The 22,847-nt window shown below is 44.0% G+C and overlaps 1 protein-coding gene across 1 annotated transcript in view; it reads left to right on the top strand.

Annotated features, from left to right (window-relative positions):
• LOC124555689 (homeotic protein female sterile) overlaps positions 1-22,847 on the top strand; it is a 575,063-nt gene that overhangs the window by 490,602 nt on the left and 61,614 nt on the right. The window contains exon 4 of the mRNA XM_047129691.1: positions 17,090-17,212. Within this exon, the coding sequence (XP_046985647.1) occupies positions 17,093-17,212 (120 nt within the window). The 5' untranslated portion in view covers positions 17,090-17,092. The remainder of the gene's footprint in view (positions 1-17,089; positions 17,213-22,847) is intronic.

Raw genomic sequence — 22,847 nt, 5'->3', positions numbered from 1 at the left:
CGATCTGTGGGAAAAATTACTATTTTATGAAAATAGTACGGACATCCTTAAACACTGATTTTACTTTTGCAGAATGATTTTTGTCAAACTGTAGATTCTCATTACGGTAGTTATTGAGGTACATATTGAGATAGCCGACGCAGGCTCTTTAAAACACCAAATGTCTACAAACGAAGACACTCTGGCTCAATGATGTTAAATCTGTAACTAACAACATATACAAATTTCTTTTCCAGCATAATCTTCGGTGAGTGTTAGCGTCTACTTTATTGTGATTATTATCACACGAAAACGGAATCCAGATCGTGGATTTCAGCTGGCTAGCCCAGAAAATTGATTCTATTTTATTCTTCTTCGAACCTCCATGTGACGATCCTTGCATTGAGGGCGGGAGCATTAAATCCAAACAGTTGCGACAATGTAGGATATATGCTATTGCCTAAAATATTTTCATAAACATATGTGTTCATTTTACCATCGGCGGAATGTTAACTTCTGTGCCTAAATTAAGAAACAGAACTCCAAGACTTTAATAACAAAGAACTTAAGTGTCGACATACCACAAGCAGGTAAATAAAATTCAAAGGCATTCACGAGATAATGTATCGTGATTATAGCAACTCCGCAAAAGTCGCTTCCACTGCTCCGCCGAGCAATGGCGTTGTTTGTACCACTGTAAGACGCGTCACGCATTCGTTCTTGTGAACAATGGCAGCTGGGCAGCAACACGACCATGAGGGAAGAGACCACTCACCTCTCGATGGGCCGTTTCCTCACTGCCCTCTGTACACCAGCTGCAGTGGATGTGTTCTGTAGTAGTTTTCGGGGATTTCTGCTGCATACAGCACGTCTTACAGAATGTTGATGCTCCTGTATTACGCTAGTGATTGGATTGTACGCACATACATAGATGGTGGTAGTATCGCGTACGCAGGGTGCATTGGAGAAGCCGTCATTTGTACTCAGGTGATTCATGTGAAAATGTTTCTGACGTGATTATGGCAGGACGACGGGGAGTTAAGACTTTGAACGTGGAATGGTAGTTGGAGCTAGACGTTAGGGAGATCCACAGTGCCAAAAACGTGCCGAGAATACCAAATTTCAGGCAATACGTCTCACCACAGACAACGCAATGGCCGACGGCCTTTATTTAATGACCGAGAGCAGTGACCTAGCAAGGTGGCGCAGTGGTTAGACACTGGACTCGCATTCGGGAGGACGACGGGTCAATCCCGCGTCCGGACATCCTGATTTAGGTTTTCCGTGATTTCCCTAAATCGCTCCAGGCAAATGCCGGGATGGTTCCTTTCAAAGGGCACGGCCGAAGTCCTTCCCCGTCCTTCCCTAATCCGTTGAGACCGATGACCTCGCTGTCTGGTCTCCTTCCCCAAAACAACCCAACCCGAGAGCAGTGGCGTTTTCGTAATGTTGTAATTACTAACAGACAAACAACACCACGTGAAATAACCACAGAAATTAATGTGGAACGTATGACGAACGTATCCGTTTGGACAGTGAGGCGAAACATGGCGTTAATAGACTTTGGCAGCAGACGCCCGACGCGAGTGCCCTTGCTAACAGCACGACATCGCCTGCAGCACCTCGCCTGCGTTCGTGACCATATCGGTTGGACCCTAGATAACTGGAATACCGTGGCCTGGTTAGGTGATTTCAGAATTCAGTTGGTAAGATCTGATGGTAGCGTTCGACGAAGGCATGGACCCACGTTGACAACAAGGCACTGTGCAAGCTGGTGGTGGCTCCATAAAGGTGTGGGCTGTGTTTACATGGAATGGACTCGGTTCTATGGTCGAACTGAATCGATCACTGACTGGAAATGGTTATTTGCAACTATTCATGGACTTCATTTTTATGGATGACAGTGCGCCATGTCACCGAACCGCAGTTGTTCGCAACTGGTTAGAAAAACATTCTGGACAACTCGGGCGAAGGATTTGACCACCCAGATCACCCGACATGAATTCCATCGAACATTTATGGAACATGATCAAGAGGTCAGTTCGCCCATCAAATCCTACACCGACAACGGCCGGCCGTGGTGGCCAAGCGGTTCTAGGCGCTTCAGTCCGGAACCGTGCGACTGCTACGGTCGCAGGTTCGAATCCTGCCTCGGACATGGATGTGTGTGATGTCCTTAGGTTAGTTAGGTTTAATTAGTTCTAAGTTCTAGGGGACTGATGACCTCCGATGTTAAGTCCCATAGTGCTCAGAGCCATTTTTTGAACACCGACAACACTTTGGCATTTATAGCCGGCTCACAGAGGCGATATGGCTCAATATCTGTGCAGAGAACTTCCAACGACTTGTTGAGGCCATGCCACGTCGAGTTGCTGCACTACGCTCAGCTTAAGGTGGTCTGACACGATATTAGGAGATATCCGATGATTTTTGTCACCACAGTATACGTTACGATGTCCTCATCAATCAGTAACACAGCTTGCACACAGTGTGTCCCAGGAGGAATGGTCAATAATCAGGAATATGTCAGGGACCATCATCTGAAGGACAAGAGTCTAGTAAACATGAGCTCTAAAATGCATACCGTAAGAGCCATGAGCACTTATTCATCGTTGCTGCTGAGAAACACATTACTTTTACTGAGAAAAGTGCTCATAGTTCTTGAGAAATGTCTTTCAGAGCACACGTTTACTAGGCCTTTCTGCTTCGAATGAGCGTTCTTGTTATATCCCCGAATATTGACTATTCCTCCTAAAACACTCTGTATAAAAATCCAGAAGGATATGTCGAATAAAATGAATTAATGAAACGCGTGGGGAAACGAACGCTGACCTGAGTGTTACGTACTTCCCACATGGCGCTCTCGCTCTCTCTCTCTCTCTCTCTCTCTCTCTCTCTCTCTCTCTCTCTCTATCTCTCTCATATTCTCGATACGTAATACGTGCCATGGCGTAGTTGCACTATGGAGCAGCTTGTCGGAACACGTGGACAAATCACCCACACCCTATTGTTGTATCGAATTAGTTCGCGCCTGCAGACAGGCAATCCAGTGAATACGTTTCCAAAGCGGGCTGCTGTCGCGCCGTTCCGGGAAATTTGTGTGGGCGGTTTCAGTAAATTTCATACGCGTACTGACGTTTGCAGCATCGCTAATAGTGCCCATGTTGAGCGCTTGTAATTTGAATTAAAAATTGGGGGAGAGACACACACTATCTACTGATGAGTCTGGTTTCTGTCTTGTTTTCACACAGTCGTCTTCCGAAATTCTAGAGGTACTTATTCATAGCCTTCTATATGGTGTCGATGATGCGAATAACCGATGTGACACAAAATTCAACACTGGCTGCTAAAAATCATTCTAATAGAGTCCCAGTACTCTTTTAAAATTACATTTAATTTACAATATGTCTGTCTTTTTACTAGTTGCCAAAGTATTAATGTATTGGTCGTCGCAAACATCCCGGAGCCACTGGCTGCTACAGAGCTCTTTCAAAAGTCGTCTATAATTGTAATACAACTTAGAAAATTGCTCGTCTGCAATGTGTCTTCGTAGCATTCCTATTCTAAATCATGGACGAAAACATGTGTGTGAAATCTTATGCGACTTAACTGCTAAGGTCATAAGTCCCTAAGCTTACACACTACTTAACCTAAATTATCCTAAGGACAAACACACACACCCATACCCGAGGGAGGACTGGAACCTCCGCCATGACCAGCCGCACAGTACATGACTGCAGCGCCTTAGACCGAATCATGGACGCACAAGATGGTTTGCAAAATGAGTCTTTCGACTCTGCAAAAGCGTGTTCTTGAACTACTAGTAGATTAAAACTGTGTTCAGGGCTGCGACTCGAACCCAGAACCTTGACTATTCACCTAGCCATGGTTCCGTGTTTAGAGTCTCAGCCTGGCAGACAGTTTCAAACTACCGGAATGATACAAAACAGGGTTCACAGTTCCATGTAGGTAGTTGTAATTTTCAGGTAACCCGAATATACCTCGTTAACTTTGAAAAAAAAAAAAATGTTCCAAAGCAAAAACCCAATACATACATCATTCTGTGCTGACCAATGTGCGTGTACCATAGTCCCTCAGCGACACAACAATGTACTCATGTTCTAGACGGCTGGGTTTCAGATCGCACTCCAACAATTATTTTTGGGTTTCAGTGGGATCACTGATTCACTACAGGTAGATATCAGGGTTATTCCTTTCTCATCATTACAAAACTGAGTGCTCCATCTCCGATAACTTTCAGTGTTGAGGAAAGTTCAAACTTCATAAGAAAGAGGAAAAATTCGAAGGTCTTAGTTGTTTAAAGATTTTTGACGCCTTGTTGGTGCTACACGTCAGTTGTATCACCAAGGAAATGAAAATAGACCTGTAAGTAGCCTTCGTTTTATAATCCGTGAGGAAGAGTGTGAGCTACTTTACAAAACGATTTCTAACTTTTTCTCTTACCAACAACACACCTGTGGCATGTCCAAGTACTGGTACATTATACCAACCTGTTGAAAAATATACGGACTCCTGTTAATGGAGCCCACAGCTCGTGATATAGTGGCTAGCTTGCTGCCTCTGGATAATGAGGTCCCGGGTTCGATTCGCGGCCGGTTCGGTTTGTGTTGTCCTCATAGTTTCATCATGATTCGGGAAAGTAGCGAGACAGGACAGTGTAAAGATTGGGACTTTGTACGGGCGCTGGTAACCACGCAGTTGAGCGTCCCACAATCATAATCAATCATCATCATCATCCTGTTAATGGATATTAATATGATGTGTGCCACCTTTCACCTTTATGGCAGATTGAACTCTGTTTGGGACACTTTCAGTAAAGTGTAAAAAATTCGTGGAAGAATGGTAGCCCATTCATCCCCGAGAATCGAAACCAAAGAAGGTAGTGATGATGATCGCTGGGATCTGGAGCATAGTCGACGTTCTAATTCATCCCAAAGGTGTTCCATCGGGTTCAGGTTGAGACATTGCACGAATATTACTGTCCACAGACCATTGCCTCACATATGCTGCTTTATAAGAGAGTGCATTTTCACGCTGACATAATCAATCGTCGCCTCTGAAGTGATTCTTTACTGTACGCAGTACACAATGCTGTAAAATGTGTTCGTATCATTCCACATTTAGAGCTGAAGCGCAATAAGTGGTCCACACCCTCATACCATAAAACAGCCTCCCACATACTTCACTGTTGGCACTAAACATGATGGAAGATAATATTCTCCAGGAATTCGCCAAGCATAAAGCCTTCCACTGGATTGCCACAGGACATGGCGTGATTCATCACACGAAATCACTCATTTCCAGCCATTCACTGACTTATTAATAGCTGTTCGACAATTGTACTCCATTCTCCTAACTGACTGAGCACAGCCATTGTGCTAGCTGTACTGCTGGTATCACTTTGGAACTCAAGTGATACCATCCACCAATTGCAGGCGATTTTTTACACCCACCCTCCCCAATGCTCGATGGTCCCTATCCGTCAGTACATGAGGTCTGCTTTGTCTTGGTTTAGCTGTGGGTGTTAATTCGCACTTCCAATTCAGTCACATCACCAGCAGTCTACTTAGGCAGCTTTAGAAGGGTTGAAATGTCCCTGATGAATCGGTTACTCAGCTGGCATCCAATGACCAGCCCACTTTGGCAGTCGCAGAGCTCCCCTGACCTCCCCTTTCTGTGTCACTGCTACTATAGTTATATCGTAAGTCCTCGCCTCCTTTTATACTGGCTGGTCCGCCTCTCGTGACATCTAGTGATAAATTTCGCATTACATAGAGGTGTTCGAGTATTTTTGATCAGATAGTGTATAACCCACTACGACGACAGATTTAGCGAAAACCATTCACCTGATGATAGGACAATGTCGAAAAGGCGGAAATACACAGCTTCCGACACCTGTAATATCCTTACGTGACAGTAATTTAGTTACTACTGCTCACATTATACTGTCTGGAGCGGCAAATCACAACAGTAGTCGCTCGTAATAGCTCTGAGATGAGCCACAAACGCCCGTGGCTGACACACTACAGGTGAGGCATCATGTCGCTGTGGAAGCTGCCATAAACTCCGAAATCCTGTCACTGTGTTCCCGAACTCGATAGCCGGCCGGAGTGGCCGTGCGGTTCTAGGCGCTACAGTCTGGAACCGCGAGACCGCTACGGTCGCAGGTTCGAATCCTGCCTCGGGCATGGATGTGTGTGTTGTCCTTAGGTTAGTTAGGTTTAAGTAGTTCTAAGTTCTAGGGGACTGATGACCTCAGAAGTTGAGTCCCATAGTGCTCAGAGCCATTTGAACCACTTTTTTCCCGTACTCGAGAGGCCTTTTGTCTCGCAGTTTGAGAGCTTCGGCTCACTGACAGTAGCAGGTTACTGGATGTAAAGGAGTGATCGATGCTCTAAAGTAAACCGGCAAAAGACAGTGTCATCATGGGAACTGTTCCGAGACGCACTGCATTAGTGGGAGTAGGAACTGCTTTGTTGCAAATTTCAAAGTTTTAAGTGGTTTATTATTAATATGCTACAGTGCCGTAAACAAATCTGTATGTTTATATGCATTAAAGACAGTTGCCTGGAGGCGACTCCGAGAGACTAAGAAAGGAGTACAGAAGTTTGAGAGGAAGAGCCTGCGGCCGTGAAATGTAGCAATAGATGAATTTACGTCTCACTTGAGATCAAGGAAGGAAGTATGTGAAAAGTTTTAAAACTCTTAATCGTAAAGTAGAAAAGAAATCTGGCTATCTATAGACACAGTGAAAGAATGAAAACAGATGAGGTTGAAAATGAAACGATCGTATCGTATGGCATTGTTGGTCGGGATGTCCCTTGCGGGTTCGGCCGCCAAATATGTCTTATTTCAGTCGGCGCCACATTGGGCAATTTGCGGCCGATGATGAGGATGAAACGATGATAACACCCAGTCCACGAGTGGAGAAAAATTTTCAACCCGGCCTAGAATCGAACCCGGAACGAATGCATGGGAGGCAAGCACGTTACCACCTTTTATTTTATTTTATTTTTTTTTTCCTCTTTGCGTTTGGTCTGGGCCGACTTCACAAGACATCCGTTCAAGTTGATTGTTGATTCCTTGACTCAGTTTTTTTTTATTACAGAGAGCACGCAGCCCTCTGACCGAACACGCTGAGATACCGTGCCGGCGCCCACCCAGCTAAGCAGACGGACAGAGACAATGTTGCAATTAGATATTAACTTATCACGAGAACAGAAACATAAAAATTCCATGGGTAAATGTTGTATATTAGCAAAAGAGAAATGTGAAATCAGTAAAAAAAATATACGAAACGAGGAGGTTTAGAGTAGAAATAACGGGACTAGTAGATCTGAGCAACTAGAAAGCAAAGAAGACACGAAGTAGTTAGAAGAAAGAAGGAGCTAGAGTGAGGCACCAAGGAGAATGAGAAAGAGAAGTAAAGGCAATTTTGATACCATGCCTGTAGTGGTTACGATTCAGAAGGACGGCCAAATAAATCCACGTCCGGCCATCCAAATTTAGATTTTCTGTGATGTCTCCAGACAGGTTAAGGTGTATGGCGGGATCGTTCCATTGAAAGGACAGGGACGGTTTCCTTCCCCGATCCCAGCTTGCGGTCCGCCTCCAACAATCATACGAGGGCGTGCTTAAAAGTAATGTGAAAACTTCTAAAGTTTTTTTTAAATAAAACAAACGTTGTTAACACTCTACATCTTTATTCTTCGTGTCTATATATGTATATGCAGCCCTCTGCCGCTGGAGAGCTCCGAATTGTAGCGTGTACCATGGCTGTGCGTAACGTAAATACGCTGGTATGTGAGAAAACAGCGTACTGTGATAGTTTCGAATTAGTAACGTTCATCGACACATGGAAGACCCTCTCCTTCAATATAAGTGCCAGACAACACATGAACGTTGCGCCATCTGCAACAATCCGACGCCTTGAGTCATCCAACATCCTCCATACAGTCCCGACGTCGCTCTTTCCAATTTTCATCTGTTTCCAAAACTTACACCTTCGAGGACTGATAATGATTAAGCGGTGCAAGCAGAGATTAAGTTTTGACTCCGTCAACAAAGTCACGCAAATACAGCTTAGGTATCAACAAACTGGTCTCTCGGTGGGAGAGAAATGTTCGTCGCCAGGGAGACCATGGTGCTAAGTAAGTATGTAGACATGAGGAATAGAGATCTAGTACGTTAATTATTAGAAAAGCATGAAGAGTTTTCACGTTAAAAATCGGGTGGCATTACTTTCCAACACACCCTCGTCTAGTTAATGGCACGTTAAACCTCAGCCGGCCGCAGTGCCCGACCGGTTCTAGGAGCTTCAGTCCGGAGCCGCGCTGCTGCTACGGTCGCAGGTTCGAATCCTGCCTTGGGCATGGATGTGTGTTGTGTCCTTAGGTTAGTTAGGTTTAAGTAGTTCTAAGTCTAGGGGACTGATGACCTCAGATGTTAAGTCCCATAGTGCTTAGAGCCATTTGAACCACTTTTGTTAAACCCTAATATTTCCTCTTCCTTTCAGTGATAAAATGTTTACTGTAATTTCAGTTGCACGTCTCCGTTAATGAAATATAAAATGTACAGGGAACCGGTCTGACTGCCACACCGAGGATCTCGGTTTGACTTCTGACAGTCATTTTTTTTTTCTCGTTATAAGAGAAACTACTTGCAGGAGGAGAGTACTTTCAAAAATTTCGCAAGTTCATTTTGCAGTCTTCAATAGCTGTGTGCTGGCCAAACGCCTTTCTAATAATGCTGTGTAATGTAATCTTAAGCCGAATTCCATGGGTACGGAGGTATCGGGTTGGTCGTTTCTCAAGTACAGTCGCATTTCTTTTCTGTTTAAATGTACCGTTACCACATGGTGGTGATTCTTCGTATCGGAATTGGATCCAGAATGGTAGAAATGAGTGTATATGTGTGTGTCATTGCGTGCAAGTGGCCAACCGAACTAGCACTTTTCGAAATATTTTTAGCTGACTGACTGGCTACGTAGAGGGAAGCCAAACACAAAAGTGTTGGCCGGGTGGACGGTCGGCATTGCGCGGTCTCGTCGTCCAGATCACGGAAGTCAGATACTCGACCCTGACCGGCGGCACTGTTTTCTCCTACCGACGTACTCTGGCAGCCGTTGACACGCTTGCCCTGGAAAACTGCAGTGTCTGCAAGACTCCGAAGCTGAAGTACTCCATTGGCCTCGCTCTGCTGATCTGACCGCGATCAAATTCACTGCCCATCTTGTTTGCCACTGTCTCTCACAGGCACTGTCTCCAATGACTTCGAAGCCAAGTACAAGTTCTGACAAATTCACGTTCAAATTCCATGTCAAACTATTCAATCTGTTGCGGCTGGTATTTCTGCTTCCTTTAATTCAGAGTCTTTCGTTTAGGCTAATCAGGGTGCCACCAGTTCCATTAGCTGTCACGAATTAAATTCGGCAAAATGAAATTAATTAATTTGTGGGGATGAAATCGATGTAGATGCGATGACATGCGATGTAAGTGTAAACCGTTCAGATACGATGGATGTGCAGTGAATGAATATGTAGTGATAGTTGAAAATTCTATGCATATCGGGGTCGTGACCCGAAATTACTGCTTATTGCGAGCTGTCGCATTAACTTTCACGATCAATTCTTGCTACATGTTCGATAATCGGTATCTTGCACTGTGACCGTGGTCACACTGTCTAAGTGCATCATGTTGCCCAAAGTTAGCCAACACCACACCAAGTGCGCTCTGTGTGTCCTCAGGTTGCATATCGGTGACTTCAATAGGATGTAATTAAATTATTTTACTAATTAGGAAAATAAGTAGAGGATACTGGATGTATATCTTTTGAACAATAAACCATTTTCGGAGACGAACTGTTTACACACTGTAGAAACAAACGTATGAACAAAATCGTTAACTGTTCAGCATCTGTTCGGTGAAAGAGCGATCATACTGTGGGTATTCGAACAGCCCACGTTCACGTTTGTTGCACCATTTTGTTTGGGCTCCTATAGCGGTGTGCCGTAGTACTGTGATGGGGGAATTTCACTGTCACACACACACACACACACACACACACACACACACACACACACACACACAGCGAAAACAGCCACCACACCTTTCGTGTATTAACATGGTGATGGTTCTTTCCACAAACAATGGATGAGTACATCGTGGTTTGAAGAAAATTTAGGTGATGTGGTGCTGTCGCTCGCTCAAAGCTCCAACTTGAACTTCATCGAACATATTCGGGACGAAGTATAGCGACCTTTTCATGACATCTTTTAGTGCAAGACTTTGACTACTATTCACCATGTTACTGGAACAACGGCAACAAATCTTCCCATAAATGTAACTGGAAGCCCTCTCCGAAGATTAAACATTGTATTACTATCCAAAGGAGGGCCATCTTCGTATTAGACGACTGGTTTCTTTGAAACGTACTGCGGCAGGTGCCCGAGGTTTGTTGGCCACACTGTGTAGCTTCGTGTACGGTCATCATAAAAAAGGTCACAGGAAATGTTGCGGGTGAAGAGTGCACCGCTAAACTTAGCTGAGAACAAAATTAGATCGAAGAGTTCCGCTTTCTTCTTTTACAAATTTGAGTTTCTACCGCCTATGAATTATTTACTACTATACTGTACGTAACGATAGAAATATGAAAATATGTGACTGATCCTATGTGCACATTTCAATATATCTCTAACAATTCCAAAATTGGTAGACCTTCCACTGACGATTAAGTAATGAAATAATAATGACGCTTAGGAGCTAATAACGAGCATCAAAACGGATACAGGGGTTAGTGGACATGGGATTGTCGTAGCGAGACTGAACGTTGTAACTCACAAATCCTCCAAAAATAAACGAATAATACTGTTATTCAAAAAACTAGATAAAAATTCACTTGACACCTTCCTGAGAGACAATCGCCACTCTTCCCAAATTAACGATGTACCGGTAAGTGTAGACCAGATGTGACTTGAATACAAAGAAATAGTATCGACAGCAATTGAGAGATTTACACCAAATAAATTCACAAACGACGGAACTGATCCCCCTTGGTACACAAAACGGCTCAGAACATTGTTGCACGAAAAAAAAATTTAAACGAACGCAAACTCTCAAAGATTGACAGTCTTTTACAGAACCTCGAAATTTACCGCAGACTTCAATGTCAGATGCTTATAACAGTTTCCACAACGAAACTTTGTCTCGAAACCTGACAGTCAAAGAGATTCTGAACGTATGTAAAGTATGCTAGCGGCAAGACACAATCAATGGCGCCTCTGCGCGATAGCAATGTAAATACTCTTGGTGACAGCGCTGCTAGAGCAGAGTTACTAAATACAGCCTTCCGAAATGCCTTCACAAAAGAAGACGAAGTAAATATTCCAGAATTAGAATCAAGAACAGCTGCCAACGTAAGTAAAAAAAATGGTTCAAATGGCTCTGAGCACTATGGGACTTAACTTCAGAGGTCATTAGTCTCCCAGAACTTAGAACTACTTAAACCTAACTAACCTAAGGACATCACACACATCCATGCCCGAGGCAGGATTCGAACCTGCTACCGCAGCGGTCGTGCGGTTCCAGACTGTAGTGCCTAGAACCCATCTGCCACCCTGGCCGGTCAACGTAAGTAACGTAGAAGTAAATATCCTCGGAGTAGTAATGTCGTGTGACCAGGGCCCGCCGTCGGGTAGACTGTTCGCCGGGTGCAAGTCTTTCGATTTGTCGCCACTTCGGCGACTTGCGCGTCGATGGGGATGAAATGATGATGATTAGGACAACACAACACTCAGTCCCTGAGCGGAGAAAAATCTCCGACCCAGCCGGGAATCGAACCAGGGCCCTTAGTATTGACATTTTGTTGCGCTGACCACTCCGCTCCCGGGGGCGGACCTAAGTATTGAAGCAACTTAAATCACTTAACAAAAGCAAGTCTTCTGATCAGACTGTTTACCAATTAGGGTTCTTTCAGAGTATGCTGATGCAATAGCTCCATTCTAAACAATCGTATACAACCGCTCACTCGACGGAAGATCTGTACCCAAAACTGGAAAGTTGCACAGGTCACACCAATATTCAAGAAAGGCAGTAGGAGTAATCCACTAAATTACAGTTCCATATCAGTAACGTCGATTTTCAACAGCATTTTGGAACATATGTTATGTTGGAACATAATGAATTACTTAGAATGGAACGATCTATTGACACACAGTCAACACGGATTTAGAAAACATCGTTCTTGCGAAACACAACTACCTCTTTACTCACAGGACCCAGTCCTGTAGCCGAACGGTTCTAGGCGCTTCAGTCTGGAACCGCGCGACCGCTACGGACGCAGGTTCTAATCCTGCTTCGGGCATGGATGTGTGTGATGTCCTTAGGTTAGTTAGGCTTAAGTAGTTCTATGTTGTAGGGGATTGATGACCTCCGATGTTAAGTCCCGTAGTGCTCAGAGCCATTTGAACAATTTTTTACTCACAGGTGGTGTTTAGTGCTATTGACAAGGGATTTCAAATCGATTTCGTGTTTCAGGATTTCCAGAAGGCTTTTGACACTGTCCTCACAAACGGCTTGCAATCAAATTGCGTGCTTATGAAATATCGTCTAATTACGTCACTACATTCGTGATTTCCTGCGAGTGAGGTCACAGTTCGTAGTAATTGACGGTAAGTCATAGAATAAAACAGAAGTGATTTCTGGCATTGCCCAAGATAGTGTTACAGGCTCACTGCTGTTCCTTGTCTAAATAAACGATTTAGAAGACAATCTCAGCAGCCGTCTTAGGTTGTTTGTCGATGGTCCTGTCGTTTATCGTCGTCTAGTAAAGTAATCAGAAGATCAAAAAAAATTGTAAAACGATTTAGATAAGAAACCAATATGATGCGAAGATTCACAGCTGACCCTAAAGAATGAAAAGTGTGAGGTCATCCACATGAGTGCTAAAAGGAATCCGTTAAACTTCGGTTACACCATAAATCGGTGAAATTGATGGCTATAAATTCAACTGAATACCTAGAAACTATAATTACGAAGAACTTAACTTGGAAAGAACACACAGAAAATGTTGTGGCGGAAGGCGAACCAAAGATTGCCTTTTATTTGCAAAAAGATGCTATAGATCTGTTAGAGAGACTTCCTGCACTAAGCCCGTCCGTCCGCTTTCGGGGTACTGCTGCGCGGTGTGGAATCTTAACCAGATAGGATTAACGGAGTACATCGAGAAAGGTCAAAGAAGAGCAGCACGTTTTGTATTAACGAGAAATAGGGGAGTGACTGTCACTGACATGACACAGGATTTGGGGTGGACATCATTAAATAAAGGCAGCTGCTCACACTTTTTCGTTGCGGCGGAATCTTCTCACGAAATTCCAATCACCAACTTTCTCCTCCGAATGCGATAATATTTTGTTGACGCCGACCTACGTAGGGTGAAAGATCGTTATTTTAAAATAAGGGAGATAGAGCTCGCACGGCGCACGGAAAGGCTCTTAAGTGTGATTGGCAGAGTATCAATATGGATGTGAATGACCCCATAACTGGGCTGGAAAATAATTATGCTATGTAAGATTTTTTTGTTTTCTAATTTGAGCTTAATGTCCTTTCCTCAGATTCCATCTGCATTCAAAATGTTTCTTTTAACATTATTCTCTTTATTCTGAATATGGTCCGGTAGGTCTCTCAGATAATTCGTGTTCATGAATCAGAAATCAAAATTGCATTCTATCTTGAATGATTTCTTAATGGGAACCAATTTCTTGCAGGTCTTCATTAACTTCTGTTAATTAGTTACGATTTTTTGTCGATATCGCTAAGTTTAGAATTTTCTTCGTGAGCCCAATATTGCCCATTCTACGTAAGTGACAGCAAAAATGGAATCACTGATTTCGGATGCTATCTGTTATTTTTACTGCAAACGTGATAGGTCTCCTGTGATTTCTTTTTCATTCGAATTCCATTTTCACATTTTAGTGCTAAGAGTTTTCTGAGATTTTTCCTTTCCCTTTTTCAATGGTTTTTTTATACAAAATTTGCCACCAGTTGTCATAGTAACAATTATAATGCTGGTGATGAGAATGACTATTTTTATTACTGTTATTCTTATCATTATATAGTGCTAATGTACGATGCATATTGTGGCGCTGACTCACAAATTGTGTCTGGTTAGACGTAAGAGAGTGCCTGAAAGCCTTAATCTTGCAACGTCAAATGCACTGATGAGCCAAAACATTATGAACAGCTGCTTGACAGCGTGTTGGTCAACATTAGGAATACATCAGCTATTCTGCCTGACATGGCCGGCCGCTGTGGCCGAGCGCTTTAGTTTGGAACCGCACGACCGCTACGGTCGCAGGTTTGAATCCTGCCTCGGGCATGGATGTGTGTGATGTCCTTAGGTTAGTTAGGCCTAAAGTTCTAGGGGACTGATGAACTCAGATGTTAAGTCCCATAGTGCTCAGAGCCATTTGAAATATTTTTTGCCTGACATGGATTCGACAAGTCGTTGGTGCGTTTCTGAAAGTCCAGATGTGTACGCACATGTCATGCACTTTCTGTAAATTACAGGACGGTGGTTTTGTGATGTGGATCTGGTGCCCGATAGCGTCTCAGATGTTTTCCATTGGGTTCAGATCAGGAGAATTTGGTGGCCAAGACATCAACGTAAGTTCACTACTATGCTCCTCAAACTACTGCAGTACGATTCTGGCCTTGTGACATGGGCAGCTATCCTGCTAGAAGATGGCGTCGTCATAGGATAAGACATCAATGCATGAAGGGATACAAGTGGTCAGCAACAGTGTTCACGTAGTCCACTGTTGTCATAGTGATTTCGATTATCACCATAGGTTCCACGGATGCACAAATAGATACCCTCTGCAGCATAATACTGTCCTCAACGGCCCGCGTCCGTGGCGCGTTGCACGTTTCGAGTTCGAGCAGCCGTTCCCTTGGACGACGGCGTATGCCGTTATGACCACCGGCCTGGTGTAACAAGAAATGTGATTCATCCCAGCAGGCGACATGTTTCCATGCGTCCACTGTCTTCTCTATTAACCCATGCCCAATGCAATAGTAATTGACGTTGCCGTTGAGTCAATATGAGAACACTTAGGAGTCGCCTACTGCATATCTCCATTTTCAGCAATGCGCGTTAAACGTTGCCTCCAAAACGCTAGTGCCTGTGACAGCGCCGTACTCTGTCGGAAGATATGCCACAGATCACCGCCTGTTCTGCTTTACATAGCGGGCGGGCAATCCTCCCATCTCCACCTTCTGCGATGAGACGTCGACTTCTAACACCTTGTAGCCTACTAGTAATTTCATCTCTTTCTAAATATATGCGTACGACAGTAGCACCCCAACAGCCGATCAGATTCACCATTTCCGACTTGCTCGTTCCCAGGAGCCGGGTCAAAACTACATGCATTTTGTCGAAGTCCAATTTCTTTAGTGGGTTTCCCCATTTGCAGCCCGTATCATTGCTGAAATGATTCCCCATTCGTCTCTGCTCCGCTTATATACACTACTAGCCATTAAAATTGCTAGATTATTGTCATGCACTTTCTGTAAATTACAGGACGGTGGTTTTGTGATGTGGATCTGGTGCCCGATAGCGTCTCAGATGATAAACGAGTATTCATTGGACAAATATATTATACTAGAACTGACATGTGATTACATTTTCACGCAGTTTGGGTGCATAGATCCTGAGAAATCAGTACCCAGAACAACCACCTCTCGCCGTAATAACGGCCTTGATACGCCTGGGCATTGAGTCAAACAGAGCTTGGATGGCGTGTACAGGTACAGCTGCCCAAGCAGCTTCAACACGATGTCACAGTTCATCAAGAGTATTAACTGGCGTATTGTGACGAGCCAGTTGCTCGGCCACCATTGACCAGACGTTTTCAATTGGTGCGAGATCTGGAGAATGTGCTGGCCAGGACAGCAGTCGAACATTTTCTGTATCCAGAAAGGCCGTACAGGACCTGCAACATGCGGTCGTGCATTATCCTGCTGAAATGTAGGATTTCGCAGGGATCGAATGAAGGGTAGAGCCACGGGTCGTAACACATCTTATATGTAACTGACACTGTTCAAAGTGCCGTCAATGCGAACAAGAGGTGACAGAGACGTGTAACCAATGGCACCTCATACCATCACGCCGGGTGATACGCCAGTATGGCGATGACAAATACACGCTTCCAATGAGAGTTCACTGCGATGTCGACAAACACGGATGCGACCATCATGATCCTGTAAACAGAATCTAGATTAATCCGCAAAAATTACGTTTTGCCATTCGTGCACCTAGGTTCGTCGTTGAATACACCATCGCAGGCGCTGCTGTCTGTGATGCAACGTCGAGGGTAACCGCAGCCATGGTCTCAGAGCTGATAGTCCATGCTGCTGCAAACGTCGTCGAACTGTTCGTGGAGATGGTTGTTGTCTTGCAAACGTCCCCATCTGTTGACTCAGGGATCGAAACGTGGCTGCACGATCCGTGTTACCCTCCCGAACCCACCGATTCCATATTCTGCTAACAATCATTGGATCTCGACCAACGCGAGCAGCAATGTCGCTATACGATAAACCGCAATCGCGATAGGCTACAATCCGACCTTTATCAGAGTCGGAAACGTGACGGCACGCATTTCTCCTCCTTACACGAGGCATAACAACAACGTTTCACCAGACAACGCCGGTCAACTGCTGTTTGTGTATGAGAAATCTGTTGGAAACTTTCCTCATGTCAGTACGTTGTAGGTGTCGCCACCGGCACCAACCTTGTTTGAATGCTCTGAAAAGCTAATCGTCTGTATATCACTGCATCTTCTTCCTGTCGGTTAAATTTCGCGTCTGTAGCACGTCATCTTCGAGGTGTAGCACTTTTAATGGCCAGTAGTGTACTTTCCCTACCGTATCACGTGCCCGAAACGCCACCGTGCTGCATTCAGTCTCGCAAAGGGCTGTTGACGTAACGTTTTGGCTCGTCGGTATAAATGCAAAAATAATTAAGAGAATAAATAAAGACATTGTTTGATAATGCGATGTCGTTGTTGATTGATGTTTTCGTGTTGATGTTGCAGGCCATGGAGGAACGGCCGGTGGAGAGCGTGGAAGAGGCGCGGCTGGTGATCCGCGAGCTGCGCGACCGCTACCGCGCGCAGGCGCACCAGCTGCTCGCTTGGCGCCGCAGGGTCAAGCAGCAGGTAAGGCTCACGCCGCGTTATAGCGGGCGAAATAAAACTCCCCTTCAAGCTGAAGCAGGCAGTAGCTTCAAGATGCGCAAATGGAGGCAGCTGTTGGGCAACTGTAGACTGTAGATTTCCTTGTGATCACATAGCTGGCTTAAGTCATACCTTAAGCACTATTACCAATGAACATGAGGGACTGCTTTAACTGTCATGACATACAACACCGCCACAGAACCACACCATGTTTCATTTACCAATGACTTCTGTATTTATGACGCTACTGTGAATTTTTTTAAACACCACACAATTCTATGAATGAATGCGAGAGAGCACGTCTATCATTGACACAGAAGAAATTTTAACAAAACAACGGTGCATTTTATCCAACGATAAAGTTTTTTTTTTTCTTTTTACGAAATAGCAGAGCCTGTGTTATTAAGAAGTACGGTGCAATTTGTATTTTTCCGTCAGTAGCAGGTCCTCGACACTCAATAAATATGTCTTTCCTGGATGGGAATATACATAACGTACGAGAACAGGTTGTGACACAAGGACGGTGACATACGGAAGACTTTTGGGTCTGGCCGTGATTGGTGCACAGATAGCCGAAGCGGTTAAGGTGACTGCTCGCGTAAAGCGGGAAATTCGGACTGAGTCCCCTACTGCCACAAATTTTCACTCTCGTCAATCTAATATATAGCCGAGGGTGGTTCATATTCGCAATTGCGAATACATTTACTATTAAAATATTATTTATTCGGATTTCAATTTCGACAAATGGTCGTTGTCGAGCATTATGGGATAGTGGGACCCACTCAAGAACATAAAGCTGTGAGAGGCTCGTTAACGTAGTTGCCAACAGTGGTGGTACAAACCCACCTGCTGTTCCATACACTATGTGAGCAAACATGAAAAAGCTGATATAATAACGGCTCATGGCTAATATGATGAAAACAACATCCACTATGAACACTAAAGTCAAAATGTCGTGAATATTTTGAATTTAATGTTTTTAGTGGCTGTTGTTGTACTACTAAATTAGCTGTGTGCTGCTTTTATTATGTCAGCTTTTCGCAATAAATAATATTTTAACAGCCTAAAGCGGAATTACTTCATTCAAAAATTTCACTGAGGCTGTCGTCTGTCCGCATCAAAATTCTGAATAACGAATATAGTGGACTGTATCAGTGACGTTAATGTAAACAATTTTAAGTCACACTATGTAATGTTTTGTTTCTTAGGATAATGGCAGGGTATGTACAGGGTGTTTCAAAAATGACCGGTATATTTTAAACGGCAATAAAAACTAAACGAGCAGCGATAGAAATACACCGTTTGTTGCAATATGCTTGGGACAACAGTACATTTTCAGGCAGACAAACTTTCGAAATTACAGTAGTTACAATTTTCAACAACAGATGGCACTGCGGTCTGGGAAACTCTATAGTACGATATTTTCCACATATCCACCATGCGTAGCAATAATATGGCGTAGTCTCTGAATGAAATTACCCGAAACCTTTGACAACGTGGCTGGCGGAATGGCTTCACATGCAGATGAGATGTACTGCTTCAGCTGTTCAATTGTTTCTGGATTCTGGCGGTACACCTGGTCTTTCAAGTGTCCCCACAGAAAGAAGTCACAGGGGTTCATGTCTGGCGAATAGGGAGGCCAATCCACGCCGCCTCCTGTATGTTTCGGATAGCCCAAAGCAATCACACGATCATGGAAATATTCATTCAGGAAATTAAAGAAGTTGGGCGTGCGATGTGGCCGGGCACCATCTTGCATAAACCACGAGGTGTCCGCAGTGTCGTCTAAGGCAGTTTGTACCGCCACAAATTCACGAAGAATGTCCAGATAGCGTGATGCAGTAATCGTTTCGGATCTGAAAAATGGGCCAATGATTCCTTTGGAAGAAATGGCGGCCCAGACCAGTACTTTTTGAGGATGCAGGGACGATGGGACTGCAACATGGGGCTTTTCAGTTCCCCATATGCGCCAGTTCTGTTTATTGACGAAGCCGTCCAGGTAAAAATAAGCTTCGTCAGTAAACCAAATGCTGCCCACATGCATATCGCCGTCATCAATCCTGTGCACTATATCGTTAGCGAATGTCTCTCGTGCAGCAATGGTAGCGGCGCTGAGGGATTGCTGCGTTTGAATTTTGTATGGATAGAGGTGTAAACTCTGGCGCATGAGACGATACGTGGACGTTGGCGTCATTTGGACCGCAGCTGCAACACGGCGAACGGAAACCCGAGGCCGCTGTTGGATCACCTGCTGCACTAGCTGCGCGTTGCCCTCTGTGGTTGCCGTACGCGGTCGCCCTACCTTTCCAGCACGTTCATCCGTCACGTTCCCAGTCCGTTGAAATTTTTCAAACAGATCCTTTATTGTATCGCTTTTCGGTCCTTTGGTTACATTAAACCTCCGTTGAAAACTTCGTCTTGTTGCAACAACACTGTGTTCTAGGCGGTGGAATTCCAACACCAGAAAAATCCTCTGTTCTAAGGAATAAACCATGTTGTCTACAGCACACTTGCACGTTGTGAACAGCACACGCTTACAGCAGAAAGACGACGTACAGAATGGCGCACCCACAGACTGCGTTGTCTTCTATACCGTTCACATCACTTGCAGCGCCATCTGTTGTTGAAAATTGTAACTACTGTAATTTCGAAAGTTTGTCCGCCTGAAAATGAACTGTTGTCCCAAGCATATTGCAACAAACGGTGTATTTCTACCGCTGCTCGTTTAGTTTTTAGTGCCGTTTCAAATATACCGGTCATTTTTGAAACACCATGTAAATACTTCGACCAAAGAGCTGTAGCGCTCGCGCTCTCTCTCTCTGTTTCTTTCTTTCTTTCTTTCTTTCTTTCCTGATACATATTGGCTCTTTGTTTTATTCTTTGGGCATTTTCTGTTCCCACGTTTTCATTTCGACTGTTTATTCGTTTGTGGGAGCGAAAGTACACGTTGTGCTGTTAAATACTTTGAGGGCTTGTAGACCATTTGTCAACAGCATTTCAATTATGATGTGCTTCACTATTCTTTCCTGTACGTAGTATGTGAAGTTTTCGACAAGCGTGCGGATTTGTGTGTGTGTGTGTGTGTGTGTGTGTGTGTGTGTGTGTGTGTGGGAATAGTTCTATTCCCGTGTAGCGCTAAACACTTTTCACCACCTTTTTACTCGTTTAGGTCACTTTCTTCCCTTTGTGTTTTGGAATTGAGTTTGAACTAACTTCCCGACAAACAAATTTTAAACAAAACTCAGAACTTGATGGCAGTGCAATATTAACTCAATTTACTGGCAGTGGTACACAAAGTAGTCTCATCCATACACAAGATATTTCCCACTTTTCCTGTTCCAGTTGCAAATGCTTCTCGGGATGAAAGATTGCTGGCAAGCTTCCATGAGAGCTAGAATCTCTTTAATTTCTGCCTTAGAGCTAGAATCTCTGTAGTTTTTACCTTCATGGTCTTTTCACTAGTTATACACAGGAGGAAGCAACATATTGGTTGTCAGGTGAAGAGAAACTGAAATAAATGTGAAATTTAACACATGTCTCTGTTGTAATCTCATAAAACTGTTGGAAATCGATTAAAAAATTTCACACACGCAAGTGTAAAAAGCAGACAGTAACTACTTAAATAAAAATGAATTTTTAATATATAACGTATTTAAATCGGACTAAGACGAATAAAATAATTTCTTCTAGCCATATGCAGATTCACAACCCTATACAAATAGTCTTGAAAATTTGTGACTGCATTTTTAATAGCGATGAAAATACTTGTAAGATTTAAAAGAACAAACGTGAGTCGCATGGAATACGTAATTCATGCATTAATAGTTCACCTCTGTACTGTTACGCTACTTACTAATTGACACATGAAAAGTTCACCTCCTTAATATCATCTGTTGCATCGACCCATCGTTTTCCATTTTAAATGTTACAAGTATTTTCATAACTATAAAAGTTCACAGTCACAAATTTTCAGGACCATCTCTATGAGTTTAGGGATCTGTATGAGGGAGGAGATATTATTTTATACTTTATAGTCCTATTAAAAAACGTGGTGTATTAAAATTTTGTTTTGTGTTAAATTATCATTTACGTCTACTCTTACCTCATTTAGGTACTTTCGTGATAATCTTGAAATGGTATTATTGAAAGATAGTATGCGGGGCCAGAGAGATAAAAATTACACAATCTTAGTGATTCGTGTTGTTTCTAACAATCCAGTCTTTTATCTACATTTCTTTAGTTAGAACAAACGTTCACTGTAAGCTAAGCACGCTTAGCGTATAATTAATTTGAATTTTCAGGTAAATTTTAATTCCAAAGGCAGAACAATACTTAAGTGTTCATTGTGCCACCTGTCCCACGCACTTTAGCTCTCCGCTTCCGAGATTCTGGCTGGCGCGCCGGCCCCCGATATAATTTGCTCGGCTGTTTAAAGACGAGTGCTACTGTGCCGGCCGGCGTTGACGCGGTTTCCCACATCCCACCAGGTGAATACTGGGCTGTTACCCAAGGCCTGCCTCAAAATGGTTCAAATGGCTCTGAACACTATGGGACTTAACATCTGAGGTCATCAGTCCCCTAGAACTTAGAACTGCTTAAACCTAACTAACCTAAGGAAATCACACACGCCAGCCGGAGTGGCCATGCGGTTCTGGACGCTGCAGTCCGGAACCGCGCGACTGCTACGGTCGCAGGCTCGAATCCTGCCTCTGGCATGGATGTGTGTTGTGTCCTAAGGTTAGTTAGGTTTAATTAGTTCTAAGTTCTAGGTGACTGATGACCTCAGAAGTTAAGTCGCATAGTGCTCTGAGCCATTTGAACCATTTTTTTCAAATCACACACATCCATGCCCGAGGCAGATTTCGAATCTGCGACCGTACCGATCGCGCGGTTCCAGACTGAAGCGCCTAGAACCGCTCGGCCACAGCGGCCGGTGGCCTGCCTCAGTTACGAGATTCATCAACACTTACAGAAAGTTCACATACTCTCACATGAGCTAGCACGAGTATCCAAATTCTGCCACGTGGTGAAAGGGGTGAGGGGGGGGGGGGGGGGAGGGAAGGGGTGGTGTGGCTCGTCATCCAGCCGCCTTCTATCACCAACATTACCAAATCCAGATTAACGTGCCGACGCTGTGAAGACACGGTATATAGCTAGGAAAACAAAGACAATGAAAGTTCCTCATGACATACCCTAATGGCACGGTGGGTAAAACAGTGAAGTTGCCTTATGAGGTAGCGCAAAGTCACCCGCAAGAAACACCGATAGTTCCAGCCTGTTAGGCGACGTGGGTGGAAGACTGATCACAAAATATGGTCGTCAATTATACCGGCCCGCGTATTTCGGTTGCACCGATGCTGATGATTCGGTGTCATCGTACCATAAGGATTCTGCGTACTATCCCACAATCACAGATGACTGTTACGAAAGTTGAAAATACCACTTCACGTAAAGGTTGCCTCATCTGTAAATAGGGTGGATGATACAAAATGGTTCAAATGGCTCTGAACACTATGGGACTTAACATCTGAGGTCATCAGTCCCCTAGAACTTAGAACTACTTAAACCTAACTAACCTAAGGAAATCACACACGCCAGCCGGAGTGGCCATGCGGTT

This window comes from Schistocerca americana, chromosome X (assembly GCF_021461395.2).
Source record: "Schistocerca americana isolate TAMUIC-IGC-003095 chromosome X, iqSchAmer2.1, whole genome shotgun sequence".
Taxonomy (NCBI): domain Eukaryota; kingdom Metazoa; phylum Arthropoda; class Insecta; order Orthoptera; family Acrididae; genus Schistocerca; species Schistocerca americana.
The sequence above is the reverse complement of the archived record's forward strand: the minus strand, read 5'-3'. Positions and strand labels throughout refer to the sequence as shown.